The sequence below is a fragment of the Hibiscus syriacus genome, unplaced genomic scaffold, assembly GCF_006381635.1.
Source record: "Hibiscus syriacus cultivar Baekdansim isolate YM2019G1 unplaced genomic scaffold, ASM638163v2 tig00111100_pilon, whole genome shotgun sequence".
Classification (NCBI taxonomy): domain Eukaryota; kingdom Viridiplantae; phylum Streptophyta; class Magnoliopsida; order Malvales; family Malvaceae; genus Hibiscus; species Hibiscus syriacus.
Window position 1 is genome coordinate 481262 of NW_024062985.1, and position 23587 is coordinate 504848.

The window sequence follows — 23587 nt, forward strand, 5'->3', positions numbered from 1 at the left end:
TTGAACCTTAATGGTATTCATTTAATTCAAAATAAGGGTAAAGTACAGACCTGGTCCTTTTTAGTTTTGATTTGTCTTGTTTTAGTCATTGGTTTTAAAAAATTACATTATAGTCACTTTTATTTCCGATCTTTCCTATTTTGGCCATTGAGTCATTAACGGGTGCATTAGTAAAAATGATTAAATTTTAAGTTCACCTCTAAATTTTAGATAGAATGCTAATTGGACCCTAAACTTTGGTTAAAATGCTAATTTTACCTTACACTTTAGATAAAATACTAATTTAACTCTTAAACTTTAAATAAATACCAATTTGACTGTTGAATTCAATTAAAATCTCTGTCGTTGATTGTTCCTCATCACCGTTGTTGGTTGCCATCGATCGTCGCCGCTAATACTTATCATGTTCAAAATTTTCAAATCACTCCTTTCTGACCTCCTAAACATAAATTTGATGCCCATTTTATTGGAAAATACACCAAATTTCACGAACCTAATCTAGAACTTTTAAATTCCTTTAAAAATAAATTATAATGATATACTTATTAAAAAATAAAGACATAAAAAAATTAAATCTATATTACAATAAGTCCATATTATAATAATTTATATAGGTTTTAATATATTATAAGTATAATATAATTTTTATATTTTAGTTTATATATATTTGTATTTTAATTTTAATAAGATTATAATATACAAATTTTAAAATTTACCGATAGAATTGATATGATATATACAATCTTTTATAATATTATTTAAAGAACTTTTGGTTTTATTTTCAGACTAATAAAATAAAATGAGTTGTATTCTTTCATTTTAAAGATCACTTTGTCATAAAATTTCATCTAAGTCGTCTCCTTTTTCTTCTTTGTCAACTACTTTAGTCCTCACCACCCGCAAAAACTTATATCCACTTGTATTAGTTCATTGTCTATCTCTCATATTTGTTCTTTATACATCGATGACCTATTGCCGAAGCTGGCGAAACTCACTGCGCTTATCTTCTGATTCTCCGACCACTGAACTTTTAAACATATTACATTTTTGTCACTACATTTTTCGGTCGCCGTCGCTAATCAATTATTGATCATCTTTCACTACAAAATCAATATCAAAATGTTTGCATTTCACTCCTCATTCTTCGCATGTATTTAGTTTTCCATGAAACCCACTCAAAATTATCAAATTAAACAAAAAAGTCTATCGTTTTTAGATGTTTGGAGACTTTCTTAGATTTATGGGATTTGGGGGTGTTTATTAAAAAATCTAAATAGTGAAAAGCATTATTTCGAGAAGACGAACAACCTACCTCAAAATTAGCCTCATTGGACAGTCATTGAAAGATATCGGAATATTAATACGTAGAACTTTAAAATAGATTTTCGTCAAAAATCAATTATATGTGAAGAAAGAGGAGTGAAATATGAACGTTTTGGTATTGATCTTACCGTAAAATATGACCATCGATGATGGGAGATCTTGGATGTCGACAACGGCCGAAAAATGCAATGCTAAAAAAATTTATTTAAAAATTTAGCAGAAAAATCAATTCACCCTAAAGTTCAGTGTATAAAACAACGTAATTTTAGGCATAAAAGTAATCACACCAAAACATCATTTTTGTGTGGAAAACTACGCCAACAACTATTAGTCATGTCATCGTCTCGTCACTGACTTAACGATGGAGTGGTATAATTAAAAGCAAAACTAATATTTAATGTTATAATTGACGAAATTAAAAGTTCAATAATATAAATGAGTCATAGGATAAAATTTAATGATATTTGAAGTAGTTTTACCTTAAATTTTAAAAGTTACATAACGAGTACGTTGTTATTTTTCATTAATTACTGTTGAAGGTATAATGTAACCTATTTAATTAATAAATAATATTTTATTTGATTTTGTAATTGTAATTAAAGTGTTATTTAATTTTTTTTATAATTTTCACAATACTATTAGTCTATTTCAAAAGTTTTTTAGTCTTCACATGCAATCATAGAATACATGCATTGCAAGGTTACATGAGATCCACATGCATTCATCGAATACACTTTTAAAACGAATGTAACTCACAGTAAGCATCCAGGTGGCGTTTTCCTACTTCCCGAGGATTGGACTTGACATAACGATGGTTAGATGAGCAAGAAAAAATGGAATATCGCCAACAACGGAACATTCTGATCCAGCATATGGGCAATTGAATGGCCTGAAGTTACATAGGGCTTCGTGTTTGAGTTTACTGTAGTACGGAAAGATCTCCGGGCACCCAAGCAATGTATATTTGCAAGGCAGTTCAAGTGATTCAGCTACCTTCTCTAGTGCTAGACACCTAATATCACCAAGCTCCTGTCTACAAGTAGGACATCGATTGTGTATTCTTGTTTTACATGCTGAACAGAGGGTATGCCCATTGTGGCACTGAGGAACAACAAATAGTTAAAACACCAATAATAAGCTACCAAATTGTTTTGAGAAGGTCCGCATAAGACGATAAGAAATCCAGCTCAATTGACATGTGCAATTTAAGAAACTGGTAGAAATTGGGTACCATTTTCAGATCAATATGTTCTATCAGCACACAACAGGGGAAAACATAGAAACATGCTGGTGTAACATGTCTAAATCAAAAAATACAATAAGCCAAAGTTTCGGCACCGGACAAAAGAAAAAAGGGTGTTTTAAGCATCAGCGGATCTTCAGGTCAGAAATCTATTAACCAGCCACCTCACCTTGTGCATGCTAATGCAATGCACATATAAGGAGAAAGGAGAAAGAATGAACAGAATTTACTTGATTTTCAAGACAATGCTCCATCTGATGCAATGCATACAGTTGTGAGAACGATGAATGAAACAGCAGACCCTAAGACACTCTTCAATTACTATAACTATAAACAAATTTTTTTATCAGCATTTCTTATCCTGTAGATGAAACTATTATTCTATTTTCTCTGTGAAACTAAGCAACTTGAAAGACATCACTGGTTTTGTCTCACAAAACATCCTAGTGTAACTCTCATCGGAATCAACATGGATTCGTATATTTTCCTAACCGGATAGCTTTAGTTTCCTTTTCTATTTGACCTTCTTAGCTTCCAGAAAGAGAGACAATAAAATCACTTGAAACCACACATTTCTATTATCCTCCATAAGTACATAACAAACATGTACACAGGCCACTTCTGTTTACAGTTCATAGTTTGCCATGCCAGATCGGAAAAGACATTGTTATGAATAGAGGGGAAAATAGGCAGAACCGCATAAGGCTACAGTGTTGATTTCTCACAATTAGAATGTGATCAGTCCATCATCCTTTTGTAGTTGCTCCTTTTCTTTTCTACTCATAGAAAAGCTATTAAAGTTCATCATTATATGCAAAAGGTTCTCATGTTTACTTCTTTGATTGATTAAAAACTGAGACAGTAAGCAACTCATAGAAAGGGCTGATAAGAAAACCAAGACAGAGAATTCATCCAGATGAATAAACGCGTTTATCTGCCTTTAGCCTTAATCCCCTAAACAAAAAGAAACAGTAGACTGATTACATCCTCAAGTTCAGCTTCTCTAACACAAGTACAACCCCACATCAAAGAATCAATTAGACAAAGTCACCCTAAAATAACATCCAAGCCAACAAGTTTCAACAATCTTAGTACTATTCTAACACGATAAAACACAGATCAAACATAAGAGATTAAACTTAAAGAAATCACTCAAAGCCAGGAAGTGACCAACTGATCATAAGAACCAAGAAAAAAAGAAAGAAATTTAAAGTATTCAAAGCCCGAAAAGTAAGTGATTTTTCTCCAAGAAAAGAGAAACCCACAAAAGAAACTGGACTAAGGACTGACCTGATGGATAGGAGGGTACATAGAATTGGTACAGACAGGACATTCAAGGAGTTCATGAACACTGGTGGTACTTGGATGAACCGCTGATGACACAGCACTGTTGTTGCTGCTGTTCCCATTGTTGCTACGGGGCTTCGACAATGAAGGCAACTGGTTATGATGATGGATCTTATCATCATCAATTACATCTGAAGATGTCATACAATCAATGCTATCTGATTCCATACGAAAGGAGATAAAAAGCAATCAAATTTGATCGGCTATTCCACAAATGGGTATAATTCCTTTCCGGAAGAAAAAAAAGGGTCTTTTCTTTGATTGAAGAACAAACAAAGAATGAACTGGGTTGAAACCTTATAAAAGATTAATTGAATCTAGATTCTATACAGAAGGGGGGGGGCGGAAGAAAAAACTACCATTTCGAGTCTCTTTTGCTTTTCTTCATTGGTAGGTGTCAGTGTCACCGTCTAAACTTCCAGAGAGACAAATGATCAACATCAAAGGGTTTCAGGTTATAGGAAAGCTTTACCAAAAAAGGCAAAATAATAAGGATTGATAAGGTGATGAGGAGGAAATATTAGAAGAAGCAACGGTTAATAAATTAGCCGTCACTGTTACTGGTTGTAATTTGTTTAACGCTTGTTAATTATTGGCTCCATTACCCCGATCATGTTCTTGGCTGCTTGCGATATATTTACTGCTAGCGGGCGCTGCTCATTAAATTCTATCTCAACCATGTCTAAGCAAGGACTTGGATTAAGTTTATTTTATTGTATGAGGTGGGTCAAACCTTTTCTAGTTTATTTGGGATGGAGAAAAAATGTAATCCCGGTTTCACATTTAAATTAAGATGTGGATCTCTTCTAAAATTATTATTTTTTTCTCGTATAATCGTCTATTTGATTGATTGTATCATTCTAAAATTTATTTGTATTTATTTTAAATAAAAAATATATTATATTATATTTAAAAATATTTTTTAAATTCGTATTGATTTATTCATACTTTTTCATGGATCATTTTTGTTAAAAATTTATTCTAATTTTGACAACTGAATATACAAATTGGGATGTCTCTCTGAGGTCAACATCACCCCTTACGTTGTCATCGTCGTATATGAATATTGGGATAACGATAGCATAAAGAGGTGACTTGGGTTCAACGTTACTTGAACTTCAACGGGAAATCAGGTTAATTAGCACTAAACAATTCTAATCCTGTAAATGTTGGGATTCCAAGATATAATCTGTTTAGCGTTTTTTTAAGTGAATACATGAATTAATTGAATTAAACTTCCAGATTCAAATTCTAATAACTAATATTAAACTTGAAGTTAGTACTTCCATATTTACTGGTTTGATAAGGAAGGCCACCTGCTCACCCTACTACATTAACTAATACCAGTGGTCGCTATCCAATCTGCCATATAAACTAAGCAAAAACAGTTCCAGTCTTCTTCCAATGTCCCAAGTCCGAGCTGGTTTATTGGATACAAAGGCAAAATATAGCTTTTGTTACCTCCTGATTTTGTCTGTTAGGAACATTATAGCAAATTTGTGTCCTGAAAGAACTTGTACCTATCCAAATGATGTAAGCAGTTTTATGGACACTAAATCCTATGGCTTAGGCCGGATAAATCATGAAAATATATAACTCCATAGCCTTCTTAATTTGTTTCTGGCAGAAAATTACATGATGGTAGTTTCATTTTCCATACAAGCAATCGACCTACATGAAGTTGTCATTGGAGATTTTGTCAAGCAGTCTCAGCTCAATTTCCAGCCAATATATAGATGGAGTCAGCAATGAGAGAAAATCTCCTTTATTGTGTAAAAGACTGATCTAACATTCTAGCTCTTATTTCCAAGAACATGTAAAAAGAAATCTCCTCAAAAACTGAACAAAACACATGAATGTCACAAAACTGACAATAAAAAGACTCTTGCTTGAATGTTTCATCATACCTGATTCACAATGGTACAACTACATTCCTCAAGCTCGAAGAGGAATTTGATTGAAATAGCTTCATTAATGCAATGAATATTCAATCAGCTTGTGCTTTATATACTCACACGAACACCATCGAAATTGTTTGACCCGTACTTGCCTAAGGATTTATCGGCATGACTCTTCAAGAAATGCCTGCTAACTTAATAGGAAACCATCTACCATTGATTGGGAAAGGATTCTTTATAAGTTGCATCGTCGCCCTGGGTCATCTGTCTTATCATTGCATCTGTTGCCCGGGTGTTTAGAAGTCTCTGAGCTAACCTATCTTTTGTCGTAACTTTCTTCCGCAGCATGGATGCCAGAGTTTGTTTGTTTCTTCTCCCCGCTGACCTCTCTCCAACAGTTTCCCCCATGTCTTCTCCAAAAGCTGCTGATATTGATGTTGAAGCCATTGCAGCATCACGAAGAACAGCTTCATTGTGTTCCCGAACTTTAGCAAGCTTTTCCCGCTGTAATGACTGTTTTGCAAGCTTTCTCTTCCTTGCTTCCTCTTTATCTCGCTCCCTAACATTGTTCACAGCTTGTTTTGCTAACTGCTCTGCTAAATCAGAGCCTAAATCAGGATCTGTATTGTCTGTTGAAGAATTCTGATTGATTGGGTTTCCTGCATCATCTCGAGGTATAATGGGCCCATGAAATGGGCAAACCTTCAAATCTCTTCTCTGACAAAGTCCACCTTTATTCAAAGGTGCACGGCATGGTTGGATTTCCCCTACCTTTTCCTGGTAAATAGTCGCCTGAAGATTCAATTCTGCAATTTTCTCAGCTGGAATCACAGCATCATAATCTACTCTTCCCCAGTGATTGTCAAGCTCCAAGCCTTTCTGATTTGCTAATGTATCCCTATTAGAGACTGAGCCCCAATTATCCAAGAAAGAACCCCACTTGAGAACTGGAGCTTCAGCCAAAAGATCACCCCTAACAGATTTTTCATGGCCTTGAGTCTCTTTGCCCTTAGAACTCAAGTTACTGCAGTCTTTATCTTTGCCTTTCACCATGCTAGAAGCTGGCAATTTAGCAAGATTTTTGCTACGTTTATTTGATTTCTTGGAATTCCTATCCTCAACAGATCTACTTTTCTCATCTGCATTACAACTTTCTACCTCCTTATGCTTCTCAGGTTCAGTAGTAATTCCATTCTTGATTGATCCAAAATCACCTTCCTCCCAGAAATCTTCCTCCTCCTCTGTGTTATTTTTTGCAGTTTTGGGTAAAGCACAACCAGATTCTTCACAATCCTTCTTCACAGACATGAGACTGTTCCGTATATCAATCAACTCCTTCAGCATGGATTCTCGTGACCTGTTGTCAGCCACTTCGACCCTTATGAGAAGAGAAATCCTTTCTTGTACTAAAACCAGATGCTTAGTCACTAAAAGCTTATACAGCTCTCTTAATGCATCGAAAACCACTTTGTTATCATTGTTCTCATGTATTTTTTCTCCTTCCTTCAATGAGTCAAGGCGTATCTGCCTCAATTCAGCAGAACGGAACTCTACAAAATCTTCATCATCCAATAGGATGGGAGGCACACATTCCTCTTTAGTACGAACAATATCTAAACATTGTCCAATCTCATCAACTGTAGACTGTATTTCTTCCTTAACAGAACTAAAATTTGTCTTCAGGATTTCAAACTTGTTCTGTAAAATTTCCCGAGTCCTTCTCTCCCTTTCCCTTCTCTCTCGTTCTATTCTGGCCGCAGTCTCCTGAAGGTTAGGAAATTGAAACCTGAGAGTATTCTTAAGATAATCAAAACCTAATCTAAGTTGCCTGTAATGAATCCCAAAAGATGCATTCCACTTCTCCAAGAACTCAATTGCCTTAGAACGCAAAGCCGACGCAATTGCTGGAGGAGCTGGGAGCGGCATATTTCTTCTGAACCCAACACTTAAGGCCAACAACTGATCTAAATTCTCAACCAGAAGGGTTCTGAAAAGCTTAGATCGCATGAAAAGCTCATCGATTATAAGAAGCGTGAGATAACGAACCTGCAATCACAAGTCTCATAAGCTCAAATTCCCTTAACACAAGTCTCCTTGGATTTTTCTTTCCATAATTTAGAAAAATAAATGAATATCATTAAAGGAAAAGATCCGGAATTTCATTTCAAAAATAAAGACTACAAACTCTTGAAATCCGATTGCACAACACGCATTAAGGAAACTAAAATTGGATTAAACCAAGGGGGGGAAACCCGGAAATGTTGCTGAAATCAAAATATGCTTATTTAGAAACTCATTGAAGAAAGACGTATAGAAGACCTGGGAATGATCGCGCTTCATGAGGTCCATGAGGGTATGGGCGGCCAGTCGAAGTTCGAAATCGGAGGACCGGACCACCGATTTGATTGCTTTGAGAAGGCGTGGATCAACCTCGGAAGCTGTCGAGTTCGTGGCTTTTTCCATCAAAGTCCCGACTTTTCCTCGCTCCTCCATCTCCATAGCCATTCCCCAATCGTATCAGTTGTCTAATTTTTCATTATTTTTTTTTTCAAAAAAACTAATTTATATAGGTTTTTATCCTCTGTTAATTTTCAAGAGTCAACTGGATAGAGGCGGTTTCTGAGCTTGATATACGTGGCATTTCGTAGGGCGGACCTTCAATATGGCCCTTTCGGCAATCAAAATATTAATCCAAATGTGTAAATGTTACCGCTACCTCTCTAAGAATAAATGAACATGATTGTACCTTACCATTAAGGAAAGTCTCACGTGTCACAGTTTTAATATATAATTAAAAAGACGTTATCATTTTATTATTATCTTTTTAATTTTTCAAAAAAAAATTATTTAAAAAATTATTATTTATACCAATTTTGTTATTATTTGATGTTGTGAAATTCGGGTTAATTTCCACCAATAACATATTCACCTTCGAAACTATATTAGGCGACTAGTGTGAAAACGATTGTACTAAAAATCACCCCATGTATATTTCCAGGAAAGAGGAGGGGTCACAATGGTCTCTCTTAAAACCCACTTTCCTTAGACAGAACTACCAAGACAAGTAATTTTAATAGGACAAAGGGCAAAAAATAGAAAGATGTCATGTTGCGTAATTTGATTGGTCCAATATTTGTTGATTCGAAGAGACAAACGTAAAGCATTTAAGGAAGGAAATATAATATTTTACTTTAAATGGTAAATTGTATTAGGCCAAAACACAAGTTGAAAGAGTATCAGAACAGTGAGAGAGCAAAACTGGAAAGTGCCACCAAATGCTTACAAAATCCAAAACAGCTTCACTGTTAAATTCCATGCATGGATTCTCTAGCTTATCATAGATTCTGCTTCCTCGCAGTAAATAGTAATTTCTTCCCCCCCCCCTCCCTTCAAAATGGCATAGCAAAGTATCCAGAAATAAATATACCCATTTAAAAGACTAGGGGTAATATAGAAAAATAAAAAATAAAAAGAGGGAATCAGTTCTAAAGCTACCAACAAGGGCATAAGTTGGTTCAACTTAACGTTTTAAGTAATCCCTGCAAATATACCTCACTATGGCAGAGAATATATAATAATAACAATCACACACAATTTGCTGCACTACCTTGTTGTATGTCAAACCTTTGAAGAAGCTTGGAATCAGGTTCCTACCTATAATTTTTAAACCCTATGGACTGTTTTCAATGCAATCGAGTGCTATCCAAGGGATGAAATGGCTTCAAGGAATTCGGTTCACCTGAAAAGCGGCAATCAACTGTTCCCTTATTAGAGGTTCCCATCGTGAGACTTGATAACAAATGTATGGAACACAGTATCATCTGCTGCAACAAGTTTCGACTCGTATATTAATCTGTGTCTCTTGAATGCTTGGATTACTCTTAATGCAGGATGTGAATCTAATGGACAGTTTACTCATACAACAACCACATTCAACAGCTTGAACATTGATATCAGGAGCTCGGCCATGACTCTCTATACTATTAGGATCCAACCCTGGTGAAACTCTCGAAGTACTACCAAACTTCTCCCTCTCTGCTTTCATGACCTGAAGTTTTGCTTGAAGATCATTGATGTAAGCAATTGCATCTCCTAACAATGAAGCTTTGTCCATCTTTGATATGTTGGGCACAACGGCTCGCAAGGCATAGAACCGTTGGTTCAGCTTCTCACGCCGCTGCCTCTCTGCTTCAACATGATCAAGAGCTTCTTCTCTTCCATTACCAGGCTTCCTACCTCTTTTCCGGGGCTTCCTCTCATCAGCTGCACTCGGCTTCTCTTCCTTGCATGGTGCTTCAACATCTGAGTGCTCGGATTCAGCACCCAATGGCTGAGTACTCGCGTAAGGCCTTGAAGTAGCCCCAGAGAAATCAATCTGCATTTGAACTGGCTTTTGTGACTGATAATGGTTAAACCGAAACTCATCCTGAGCCTCATTAGAAAACTCTTGAAACTCTATTGGGCTCCCTTGTTTCACACCATGAACATGTGACCAATTAAGACCATTTTGATTACTTAAAAACGAAAGCCTACCTCCATTAACATGTGCTCCCCATGTCGGTCTAACAGCAAGTTTCTCCCTATAAATGGAACGACCATTCGAAGTGTTGTTCAGATCCTGCCCAAAAATCTTGGGAGTGCCATGAAATTTCTCCACAATTGTCGAATTCAAAACAATGGTATTTCCATCGTTCTTTTCATGCACCACTGGCATTGCTACTCCCACTTGCAATCTCTCCACAATCGTTGAATTCGAAACAATGGTATTTAAATTTTTCTTCTCATGCACCAATTGAATTGGTACTCCCACTTGTCTTTCCCCAAGCAATAGTTTGAACTCTAAGCTTCCAGGTACCAACCCAACGGACCCCAATTCAACAACACCAACATCAGTAGGGACTAAAACAATAGTTTGAACTCCGGCAGACCTTGTCAAAAAGGACCGAACACAATAATCTGAACCCGACTTCAAAGCATCCATAATCCAAACATGTTTCCCAGACGCCAAACATTTCCCCGGACCACCTTCTCCAGGTGGAAAGAAAAACATGGATGCTAAAAAGAACATGTCAGTATCAGTACCTTATCCAAACCAAGTGCGTAATTATACTCATCCGATCCACCAAAAACATCATGCAATTTCTGCAAAACAGTTTTCCTCATCTCCGGCTGAGTCTCTTCTTCGAGCCGCAGATTAAGAATCCAAGTAGCTTCAGATTCTTCTCCTTGTTTAGGCTCTCTGCAACAGCCATCTCCCCAACCGAGGGCCCAACCGCTTGAATTGGACCGCGAAATTTGCCAAAAAATGGCATAATTCCAGCTGAAGTTGGCGGCGTTGGGTCGGTCCACGAGATCTGAGAGCTTGTTTTGAAGATTCTCGTCACTACATACGGTCATCAAAATGTTCTCATTCGAAACCGAGCTTGATATCAAGTAGTCAAATGCTTTTGTTCCTAAAACAGAGGCAATCATTGCCTTGTCTTCGTCCTTCCAAGCTCCACCCCCCATTCCCACTTCAATTTCCATCCCCTAAACTACCCCAAGAAAACTGAATAATCAATAAAGATGAAATTTTCAACAAATACCCAAATCAAATCTCACCCCTAAAAACAATTAAAAATAAATAAATCTTTTCCTCAATGCATTTCCAACTAAACTAGAAACATCAGGAGGCTTTCTTTACATGACCAATATAAAGCAACCGTTTTTTTTTCATTTTCAGATCTCACGTGCCTGTAAAAATAATCAAGAGAACCAAAAAATAATTCAATCAAGGCGTAGAAAAATAGAGACGGCAATTGAAGATAAATGAATAATAATACACACCGGTTTATAGGGAAAAGGCAAGTATGGGTTCAGCAGAAGAGTGTTGAAAAGTCGCAGGGCAGTGTTCCTAAAGGAGAAAAAAAGAAAACTTCCCCAGAAACAAAAGGATCAGTTAAGAGTTGAGGTGAAAGCACAAGCAAAAAGGGCTTTCCGTTAAATTTCCCTCTTATTATATGCCATTTGTAAGTTTAATTTGTTTATTTTAACTTGATCGATATTAATATTTATAATTTTTAAATTTTTTAAATATTACATTGATAATATTACTTTTATGTAAATAAAAATAGGTAGTTTTATTAAAAAAAAGATAATATCTAATATTATAATAACTATATAACTAGGACATATTCTTATAATCATTAATACATTAAATTAGTCACTTGAGATCATATAAGTATGATATAAATAAAATGTTAAAAATTCATCTAAAAACTCAAACAATACGAACATATTTAACTGCATCGACAAATAAACCACAACAGGATATTAAACTATCTCCGAACGCAAACTATGTCCAAATCATGAAAAATCAATATCATAACAAATAAGTGTCATATTGATCAGTTGATGTGTCGTCAAATCTAATTATAAAGAATTTAAATGAAAAAAGAAGAAGCATGCGACTGTAAAGAACTTTTTTTTTAGGGTTTTGCTGTACAAACATCGATAATATAATTAAATTATAAATTTCAAATACTTTCAAATTTGATTTAGTAAATGTAGTAGTTGTTGTTTGAATTAAAAAGTGTAGAACTAAAAGGGATTAAATTAAAGTATAGGACAAAACCCACAACATTAGATAAAGTACAAGGAGTAATACTCAAATTTGACCTATGATCAACATTAAATTAAAAAGTTTGCGTGTGGCGTGGGGTTCTTTAGAATCATCTTAGAAAACGGGGTAAGTAAATTTTCATTACCTTTGTCATTTATTTTCTTATTAAAACATTAATTTTCTATGGAATCTTATCAACATTTGGCACGAAACATAAACAGAAGTAAAGTAATATTATAAATGATATACATAAATTTCTTTGTATTTGTTCCAGTCTTTGACGTGGTTTTGGATCCGGTCATACAACGGGGAATTTGGAGGGATCATAGGCCATGGAATCTTCACAATCCAATGAAAAACTACCGCCATAATCGACGAGAGAATGCAGATCAACATCTAGAAAGATACTGAGCAACTGATCTTTTTGCTGCTGCAATTCCAATACTCGAGCATTCGTGGATTCAAGCTGCACTTTAAGTTGTTGCACCATCTTCTGCAGTTGAAAAATGGTCCCCGTGCTGCCGTAAACAGGGTCTCTCATCCTCGCTTTCGCCTCGTACACCAGCGCTTTCGCCGCATCCTCCCTGTTCCTTTCCTCCACCATCTGTTATCATATAACCAATCAAAACAAATAAAACATCTAGTTTCTTCGTACATGCAGATTTCTTCGTACAGGGTCTCTCACCTGAATCATTTTGATAACGTTGCTAGCACCGAAAACCTTGTGCACCACAGCAAATTTCTCCGGCTCATCGCCGGGAAAATACGGGGCGAGAATGCAATTAACGTCGCATCGCCTGCGGAGCATCCTACAAGCGGCGCAGGGTTGATGGGTTATTGCCCTTGCTGGAGTAATTTCGATTTCGGAACCCATTGTTGAGGACACCATGTTGTGAGCCAAAGTGTATATAAGGGAAAGGATAAAGCATAGGAAGTCAAGAATGGTGATAAAAAAAATCAAATGGTAGTGGTGGGAAGTTGGGGAGGCAGCCACTTAAAGACAGGATTAGGATAATGACACTGTTAGAGGACAGTGGACCTAACAATGGCATTAGTTGGTTTTTTTCTTTTCTAACGAAACAAACCATGGTTTGTCAGCGTCTGGAAAATTGTTGACAAAAGTGCATAAAAATGATACCCAAATTTGATTTCTATCGTAACCGGTTTTTGTCCGGGCACGAAATATTAAATTTGGCGGGTAAATTGATGTTTATAAATAATTTTGAAAATAATTTGTGAGTCGCCATCGACCTTTTGGATCAGGTAGGTCGAATACCTAAAAATTTTCTTTTAAAAGAGTTTTTAAGAAAACACCAATTAAAAGATAAACTGATCTGCGTTTTAACCAAAAATTCATTCTTTTTAATAATAAAAAGGGATTCGTGGTCGGTTACGTTTAGGGAAGGATTAGCACCCCCTACAACGCCCAAAATTGGTACTTTTAATTATAAATTGTCTCTATTATTAAAATTTAAAATATTCAAAAATATATTTAATTTATAATTCTATTATTTCAAAATTATAAAAAATATTTATTTATTTAAAAATCTCCGAAAAGAACTTCTAGGTGCCTTAAGACAGCTCTTTTCTTTGATATTGATAAATATTAATTTTAAATAATATTGTTTACTTTTTAATTTTAAAATATCAGAATAGGACATCCAGTTGTATTAAGACTGTCCTTTTCTTCGATATTAAAAATAAATATTTAAAAGTTATTATTATTATATATATTTATGAATATATAAAATATTTAACATATAATAAAAGAAAAATTCTACTAAAACAATATATTAAAAAAAAATAAAATAAATAAACATATAAAATAAATGACTAAATTATAGTAAAAATAAATTAAAAATCTAATTCATAATTAATCAAAACTATAGGGATTAAATATGTTATTTCTTTATTTTATTTATTTGGTGACTAAAATAAAATTATCTAAAATTCGGATATTAGATTCAAATAAATTAAAAATATAAACTAGGGATTAAAATATTATTTATTAAAATTAAGGGATCAAATCTGCTATTTATCATAAATATATTATTATACGGTTAATGGCTAAATATAAATAAATAAAATTTAGAGACCAAATTAAAAGGATTATAAATTTGATTAGTGACTAAAATGTAAAGATTACAAGTTAGGATGGCTGCGGAAAGGGTTTAACCTTTACCAAATTACACGCAGGTCCTCCCTTAAACGACGCCGTTTAAGAGAGGGTATAAATACCCTATGCTGGCTGGCCCGAAGGGCCATCATCTCATTTCTCATTTCTCTCTTCTCTCTCTTAAATGAGAGAGTTTAAATTCTCTCTCGTTTCTCTCTAAAGCTGAGAGAGAGACCCGGCCGGCAGTCGCACTCCGGCGTCGGCGACCAACGCCGGCCACCACACGCGGTGGCCGGATTTTTCCTAAATACCCCAAAATAACCTCCTAAACCCTATTAGGCCGAATCAGGCGTTAGTTTCCCCTAAAAAACTCCCGATTGGAGTAGATCTGAAGAAATACCTTCGGGTATTTCGAATAGTTTGGTCGGCCCGTAGCGTCTTCGATCACCGGTGGCTTCCTCGGTAAGCTTTCCTTTCTTTCTTTCTTTTTTCCTGTTTTTCTTCTTTTCTGTTTTTTGTCTCCCCGTGGCTGTCCGTTCTTTTTCTTGCAGGATCCGGTGGCTTTTATAGCCACCACCGAGCCATGCTCGGACCGGTCTAGAGGGGGAATTTCGGTGAGTCACCGAGCTATGTGGTGACTCACCCCATAGCCGTGACATGTGGGGAGCAGCTGACCTTCTGGAGGCTTCTGGGAGGGTGTCGTTGGTGGTGGCGACAGCGGCGGCCGCGTGGTCCCTAGGGTATCATAACCCTAGGGCGTCTTGTTGTAAAACTTTGGACCGTTGGATCTTGCCAGATCCAACGGTGGAGATCGTCTGGCGGCTGGGGATGAGATGGAAAACCCTAGTTGGGTTTAGGGTTATTATTTGGGCTTTGTAAATGGGTTTGTAATAATTATTTAATAATAATATAATAATATATTTAATAATAATAATAATAAAATTTAACAATAATAATAAATTTAAATGAAAAAAAAAATGATGTCTACAGCTGCCCCTCTTTGCTCATCCTTGTGTTAACAAGAATAGAGTAAAGACGAAAAAGACAATATATTTTTTTTTCATTTGGCTTCTTTTGAGTAGGATGGAAATGTTGAAAACATCATGCACTGAAGGACTTACAGATGACTCGAAGGCATTGAAAACATCAAAAAGCTCCCGAAGGCTTTTTGGAAACATCATGCACTGAAGGACTTACAGATGACCCTAAGGCTTTTGTAAATATCAAAAAAACTCCCAAAGGCTTTTTTTTTTTTTTTTTTTTTTTTTGGAAACATCATGCACTGAAGGACTTACAGATGACCCTAAGGCTTTTGAAAACATCAAAAAGCTCCCGAAGGCTTTTTGGAAACATCATGCACTGAAGGACTTACAGATGACCATAAGGCTTTTGAAAACATCAAAAAGCTCCCGAAGGCTTTTTGGAAACATCATGCACTGAAGGACTTACAGATGACCCGAAGGCTTTGAAAACATCAAAAGCTCCCGAAGGCTTTTTGGAAACATCATGCACTGAAGGACTTACAGATGACCCGAAGGCTTTGAAAACATCAAAAAGCTCCCGAAGGCTTTTTGGAAACATCATGCACTGAAGGACTTACAGATGACCCGAAGGATTTGAAAACATCAAAAAGCTCCCGAAGGCTTTTTGGAAACATCATGCACTGAAGGACTTACAGATGACCCGAAGGCTTTGAAAACATCAAAAAGCTCCCGAAGGCTTTTTGGAAACATCATGCACTGAAGGACTTACAGATGACCCGAAGGTTTTGAAAACATCAAAAAGCTCCCGAAGGCTTTTTGGAAACATCATGCACTGAAGGACTTACAGATGTGAGAAATAGTTTACTAAGAAGAAACTATGGAAATTTTTTCTTACTATTCAACAATTTCATTTCAGAAAAGATTGAATGAGAAACTATGGAAATCGTTTTCTCATTATTTTTCAAAATAACATGTTGATTGGGTAACATGCCCCAATCTCAAGATAATACTCATTCTTGTGGATTGCGTCCATCTCTTCTTCAGATGTTTGTGTGATTCCTGTATTTTTGGTTTTGAATACCTTCTTCTTGTAAGGTATTATTTTTTTTTTCTTCGTTCTTCCGAAGATCTGTAAAACTTCATGTTTGAATGCACTCAGATGTATCAATGTAATGCATTGTCTATTGTGCAAATGATGTTCTTATGAATGCATGAATGTTGATGCAATCTTCATTTGACTTCAAAGTGGTAAACTTGGTCTTCCTCTAGTTCATCATTTATTGCCAGGGTTACCTCTGGATATCAGTGTAGCAACTTATGCTATCAAGCTTGCATTTCTACAGAATCATCTGATCAACTTGTATCGTGGTGCCTTCTTTGCTTCATAAAAGTCTTAGAAGAAATGTTTCACTTGTGGAACTCTTGTCGTAGTCAAAATTATGACCCTGATGCCCCATTTTGTCTTGGATAAAATCAACTTTATTTGCTTGGACTTGTGTGCAAATCCCATAAAGCTTTCATCTTTAAAAAGAGAATCTATCATCTTTGAAGAGTGTAGATGTAGATATGCCTGACTCAGCAGGGATTAATTAGGAGAGTAGAGTATGTTCTTATTTAACTCTTGAAACACATCATAAGGAAGATTTTATTCCAATTCATTTCATATCTCCACATATAATCAGATCTCGAATAAGGCAACTTGGACCATATAATGTCGAGATGCTTAACAACAACTTGTAGTTCAACCATAGTTGGCTCCACTAGTTTCTTATTGTTAAAATTTCTGCTTCCCTTCTGTGGAAAGAAATCTTCATTATATCTTGGGGTTGAAGAAGACAGATTTCATCTTGGATCAATAAATGGAAACCATATGATTGCAACATTGGTTCAACACCATAATCACTGGTTCGTAAAACATTTGACAATACATTCATCTTTTCCTGTGGCTTCTGCTCAGATGTTCATAAAACATTTGACCACACATTCATCCTTTCCTGTGGTTTCTGTTCAGATGTTCGTAAAACATTTGACAACACATTCATCATTTCCTGTGGTTTCTGTTTAGATGTTCGTAAAACATTTGACAACATATTCATTTTTTTGTGTCTTCTGCTCAGATGTTCTCAAACATTGAATCTCTTTGCCTAGTGTCCAAGGCTTTTGAATAACGTCACAAGACCACTTGAGAACAAAACTCAGTGGGGATTCAAGTGTAATGTTGGTATGACCAAAAAAATTGGTCAAATTCATAAAATGTGCTGGTATCGAATTGAATAGGAAATACCGACTAATCTTGACATCATCTCTGGAAAAGGCAAATGCGATACTGATCATGCTTTCTTTCTATAATGATCTTTGTAGGAAGTAGAAACACATCAACTATAGGATCAATGTACAGAAAGATATCCGTGTAATTTTTGCTGCTGGGGATGAGACGCTCATGATAAAACCCAAAATGGAAAATCAATTTATCTTGGCTGGTAATGATGACCCCAGTAATAAAAGGAAAGGGTAATATAATTAAGTCGAGCTTCTCTCTTCAATATCATCAATTAAGCAAAAACTGATGTGAAAACAGATTCATAATCCCAGCAGTAATGGTTGAAAACAACTGCCAGAAATCTCAAAGAAATATTTTCAATTATCACTGATACAGAGAATGCAAAATTCAAAGCTAAGACCTTGAGGAACTGAACCCTGGATCGAGTAGTCTGCCTGAGGATCATCTTTATTTATGAACCCGTAATGTAGTTTATCAAAGAACACACTGTCATACGGTTAAGAATATTAGGTTTTTGAAAACATACTTGCTGAGTAACATTTGTTCAACAACATGATCATAATGTAACTGCCTGATGAACGAAGCAATTATGTATAGTCAGTTCGACTGTCACTATTTTACCATTTTCATTCTTCACACCTTTCTGTCTCATTGGAAATATTTTTTTTCAAGTCAATGATCTTGACACAGGATGATATAGGCCTTCAGCATGCCCCAACATTGGCTAATACAAGTGTTCAAAATGCATCAACAGTTCTGATTCTGATTGAAATGGGTTTTCAGCATGCCCCAGCATTTTGCTGATAAATATTCAGAATATTTCAACATTTCTGATTCTGTTTGAAAAGGGTTTTCAGTATGCCCCAATATTTGCTTCTTGTTAATATGAGTCTTCAAAATACACCACATGGATCTGTCTGAAGTGAGCTCTAAAATGCCCCAATATTGGCTGATACAGATGTTAAAAGTATGTTCAACATTACTTCTTGTTGAGATGAGCCTCCAAGAATGCCCAAATATTCATATTGCTGTGAGCCTTCAAAATGCCTCAATATTCTATTTCTGGTTGAAATGGGCCCTCAAGATGTCCCTCATGAAACATTTCTGTCTGAAATGGGCTTTCAAGATGCCTCAATATTCTGCTTTTGATTCACTCTCAATCTCTGTTTGAATGGAATGTCATGATCCCCACGAGGTCCAATTTTGACAATGAATTGTTGTAGGTACTTGTAGCTTTATTCGTGCCCCAAATCTATTTATCTTGAATACTCTCATTCTGGTGTCACTAAACAGTAGTGTTATCAAGTAATTGAAATTCTCTTCATGTTGTCATAAACTTAAGATGTATTCAATCATTCATTCCAGGTTGACACAGTGGCTTATCATCTTTCAGTGAAGGTCATTTCTGAAATATACTTTTCTATGGGAGAGAAACCAATTTATGCGAATAGTAATCTGATGCAATGGCAAGATCATATATACATGGTACAGGCTCATCAAAATCTGCACCCATGCAACATGTTGATTCTGATAACAACTCATCTGATTATGAAGTGATTTTTCAGGATGATTTCACAGATATTGATAGTTCTTATGATACCGAGGAAATCCTGTATTCTGATTCTGATGAGGAGAGTAAACTGTTATACTTGACAAAAATGAGATTCTCAGAGGCTGAGGCTTCAATAGCCATGAAGAAATGTGGTTCAGATTCATCAATTGCAGATTGACAGACTTTATATGTGCTGATCAAATGGCTAAGACTGCTGACGTACTTCTTCCAGTAGAAGGTAGGAATTCATTATACATGACCCCAATTACAAGTAAAGGCGAAACTTAGGCTATGATTTGTGGAAAGAAAGAAGCAAAGGAAGCTTGAAAAGAAGCTTCTTAATGAAGACAATCATGTAATTCACCTTTCAATTCCAATGATTGGTTCTGGGATTCATACCAAACCAGACCAGATAACTTAAAGAACACTTCCAGAAGATGCTATTGGGTCTCCTTATTTCTACCATGAGCAAATTCATCTTTCAAATCTAATGATTGATTTTGGAGTTCATACCAAACCAGATCAGATAACTCAAAGAACACTTCCAGAAGATGCTATTGAGTCTCCTTATTTCTACTATGAGCAAATTCATCTTTCAAATCCAATGATTGATTTTGGAGTTCATACCAAACCAGATCAGATAACTCAAAGAACACTTCCAGAAGATGCTATTGAGCACATTATTCTTCCAAATTCAATGATTGGTCTTGTCCAACCAGATCAGATAACTCAAAGAACACTTCCAGAAGATGCTATTGAGCACATTATTCTTCCAAATTCAATGATTGGTTCTGTCCAACCAGATCAGATAACTCAAAGAACACTTCCAGAAGATGCTATTGAGCACATTATATTTGTTCCAGTTAATGTTTGGACTAGGATATCCCAGTGCTTATTCGATGTAGAGCCAGAATTTGTAGATTCGAAGCATTTCCATGCTACTACACTGAAAAGGGCTATATTCATAATTCTGCCAATTAAGAACAGATTTTCTCTTATTCTGCTTCCTCCATGTGCTGTACATGATGCTTTTTCATTGACAACAAACTGGTGACCTTCCTTCGAGTGTCCAGAAGTATATTCTTGATGAGTGCCGAAAATGGAATCTGGTATGGGTTGGAAGAAATAAAGTTGTTCCACTTGAACCTGATGAGGTAGAAATGCTTCTAGGTTTCCCTAAAAACCATATATAAGGAGCTGCTAGAGACATGTTCTCTGGTGATATCAATGTCCTATCTTTTTTTTCTTCTGGGATCAATAATGCAGAGGCTGTCTTCTACTGTCTTGGCATATTTTTGAAAACAGATGTGCAAGAACTGGATGATGATAGGTTGGAGCAATTGATGAGTAGATTTGTCGAATTCGACCTTGTTGTCGGTGACATCCAGTGTAACAACCTTACTAGAAGAAATAAACATCATCAGGATAAAATAGAAGATTTTTGATGGTGCATTTTCTTGCAATGACTACCACAATGACTGTCTCTTCTGCTGCTCCAAAATACACACTGTCTTATCCCACTCTTCCCTAACCATGAAAGGTTTATTTAATGGTAAAACTGGTTATCTCAACTTTTGGAATCCTGTACGGCATACAAATGTAGAATTTGTTCCAATGTCTTATTCTGTGCCATAAGTCCTCAAATTCAAATTCAGCAATCTTCTGAAGGACATAATGGGTATCCTCTTGACAAAGAAAGTGATCGGCATAGAAGAAGTATCAATGATAGATCAAGACTTGAGCCAACACCAGAGTGCAGGTAGTGACTTGTTCATGGCTTTATGATGTAATCTTCTAGAGAACATGATTTGATGGTTGGGGAAAATAATCTGTCTGGTGATGCTTATCGACCTTAACATGAGATAAACGATAATCTTTCTTGATGAGCTGTTAATAATGTCATAGGGGAGTGTCACAAGTTCAATTCTCCAGACTTTCTGGCTTCTTGGACCACTTGTCTTTTAAAAATGTGAAGTGCTTCATTATTCTGGATTCGTTCATTCTTTTTCTACAACAGAGGTAGAATAAGCAACAATTGCTTTAAGGACCTTCCTCATTTGAGACTGTACTGTTTGAAAATGTTTTTTCTCCTTTCTTTATTGAAGAATGAAAGAATTTTGCAAAGTATTACCCCTTTCAGGTTCACAATATAATCGAATCATAAACAAGGAGTTTAATGAATATCAAATAAATCAACTACACTTTTAAATCATTCAAAAATCATAGTCCTATGGCAAGTGTCAAAATTATTGACTGATTTGAGGTGTAGGTTGATTTTGGTAAAGTAGGTTCTTTCAAGTTGGTTCAGTATGTCACTTCGGGCTTCCACTAACTTGAAGAAATGGTTGTTATGCTCATCTTGTAGAGATGCTTCTCGTTTCCAGAATCTCAGGAACGTTTTTGAGATGTGTGGTGCTTTATTAAGAGCTTAAGATCGTCTCTTATGTCGTTGTTGCACCATTCAATATTCGAGCCGCCTTTTCAGGTTTTCAACTCGAATCCTCCTTTGGTTTCAAGATGTTATTTAAAAATTTATATCTTGAACCCACCTTTATCATTTTTCATATCATGCATTAAAGATTTTAAAAACTAATTTTTTACAAATAAAAATCAATCTTGAGAGGCGGAATGAATTCTGAAGATATTCTCTTTTACTTAGAAATCCATGTACGATTAAAATGGACTTTTCAGGTACGTAACGTAGGCCATGGCTTATGGTTACAAAAGAAAGGGATAAAAAGGCCCAAATAAGTGTTTAAGGGTAATCAAACCAAGGATCAATTCATTCTGATGCCATCAATCTTGCCTTGCTTAACTTGGATCTGCTTTGTTGGGGATTTTTCCATCAACTGGATCCCTCTAGACTGCCAAATTTTGGATTCATTTCCATTTTCTCATATCTTAAGCATTTCTTGCTCTTCTTGTTTGTACTTGATCAACCTTGTAACTTGAGGCTCAATAAGTCACCCATCTTGATTCAATTTACCTCTTTTTTTTTTTTTTTTTTTTCTTTGCTGGATGAGTATAATACTTCAATTGCTTTGAGCACCTTCTTTTCCTTTTTCATTTTGGAGGTTTTCCATTATTCTTGATTGGATTGATCTTCAAGCACTCTGTATTTGACATACTTTGTAGTTCAAAACTTTCATGACTTCATGGAAACTTGTCTTCGTAATAAAACTGTATTAACAATCTTTATTCTTGTGAGCCAGTATCCTTTATCTTGCCCCCTAATGTAGAGGGTGATCCTTGGTTAGGGTTGAATTAGAAGAAACATTATTCAGGCTCAAATGGGGACAACAAAGGATATATATATATATATTAAAGGATAAATGAAACAATGCCATTCATCATCTCATACACAGGAACCTTTGTAAAAAGAGGTATCCACAGGGGGATGAATATTCAAGATTTAACTTTATTTACATGAAAAATGTAATTAATGCATGATATATTTATTTCAATCAATCACTTTCCCCTTCTTCTTTGAGTATGCCCTAAACACTCGAAATTATCATCAATGAGTTGATCCATGATGCCTCATCTCGTCTCTTCTTGCAGTAAGATTCACGGATATTTGAAAGTTTGGTTCTTTTGAGGTCTTTTGGTTTACGATGGTTTTGTGTTCGAAAAGACAAATGTGTGACTTTTTGAAGTCATGTATATGGTGGAATGTAGTATTATCAATCAACTATATCCGAAAAGATAAACATCTGGAGTAGGTATAAAAACAGGTGGAGACATTTCTTCAGAATCTTTGTAGTGTCAGGATTTGGTTTGAGTAATTGGCATTGGATGGGATATTGAAGATATAATTTTACCACTTGCCAATAGATCTATAACTCTTGAAAAACTAAAAGAACATTTAATCTACTTGATACCCAATAATCACCAGATTAAAATTTGATTCCTTGCTCATAATCTTAATAAGCAACACACATTTATTTATTGCACAAAAAGCGGAGAAAGAAACAAAAAACAAGTTCAAACAAGATACTGAAAATAGAAAGGTACTATACTTCCACTTATTTATTTTATTATGCCTCATTACTCCTATAATGGTATGTAATAGGATCAGGGTTCTTTTCTTCATTTGCCCCCCATTTTATTGATCATTTCTTGTGTCAAAACCCCTTTGTCAATAAGCATCTCAATTTCTTTCAACAGTGGCCTACAATCGCCTGTAGAATGCCCCTTTACCCCCAAGTGGAAATTACAAACACTATCTTGATCATAGCTATGA

At 35.6% G+C, this 23587-nt stretch overlaps 3 protein-coding genes and 1 pseudogene across 3 annotated transcripts; all 4 read right to left on the minus strand.

The window, feature by feature from the left end:
* Window positions 1-2100: 2100 nt before the first annotated feature.
* Window positions 2101-4378, minus strand: LOC120153413 (E3 ubiquitin-protein ligase SINAT3-like). Its single transcript, XM_039165364.1, has 2 exons — window positions 3857-4378; window positions 2101-2424 (listed from the first exon to the last, which is right to left on the minus strand). Exons 1-2 carry the CDS (start codon window positions 4079-4081, stop codon window positions 2104-2106), a joined length of 546 nt encoding a protein of 181 aa, XP_039021295.1. The 5' UTR covers window positions 4082-4378; the 3' UTR covers window positions 2101-2103.
* A 1352-nt stretch (window positions 4379-5730) lies between these two features.
* LOC120153501 (UV-stimulated scaffold protein A homolog) lies at window positions 5731-8370 on the minus strand. The gene is made up of 2 exons (XM_039165441.1): window positions 8131-8370; window positions 5731-7857 (listed from the first exon to the last, which is right to left on the minus strand). Exons 1-2 carry the CDS (start codon window positions 8314-8316, stop codon window positions 6022-6024), a joined length of 2022 nt encoding a protein of 673 aa, XP_039021372.1. The 5' UTR covers window positions 8317-8370; the 3' UTR covers window positions 5731-6021.
* Window positions 8371-9368: 998 nt separating this feature from the next.
* LOC120153502 lies at window positions 9369-11567 on the minus strand (annotated as a pseudogene).
* A 1143-nt stretch (window positions 11568-12710) lies between these two features.
* LOC120153533 (LOB domain-containing protein 1-like) lies at window positions 12711-13309 on the minus strand. Its single transcript, XM_039165467.1, has 2 exons — window positions 13098-13309; window positions 12711-13016 (listed from the first exon to the last, which is right to left on the minus strand). Exons 1-2 carry the CDS (start codon window positions 13299-13301, stop codon window positions 12711-12713), a joined length of 510 nt encoding a protein of 169 aa, XP_039021398.1. The 5' UTR covers window positions 13302-13309.
* Between the last annotated feature and the right edge of the window lie 10278 nt (window positions 13310-23587).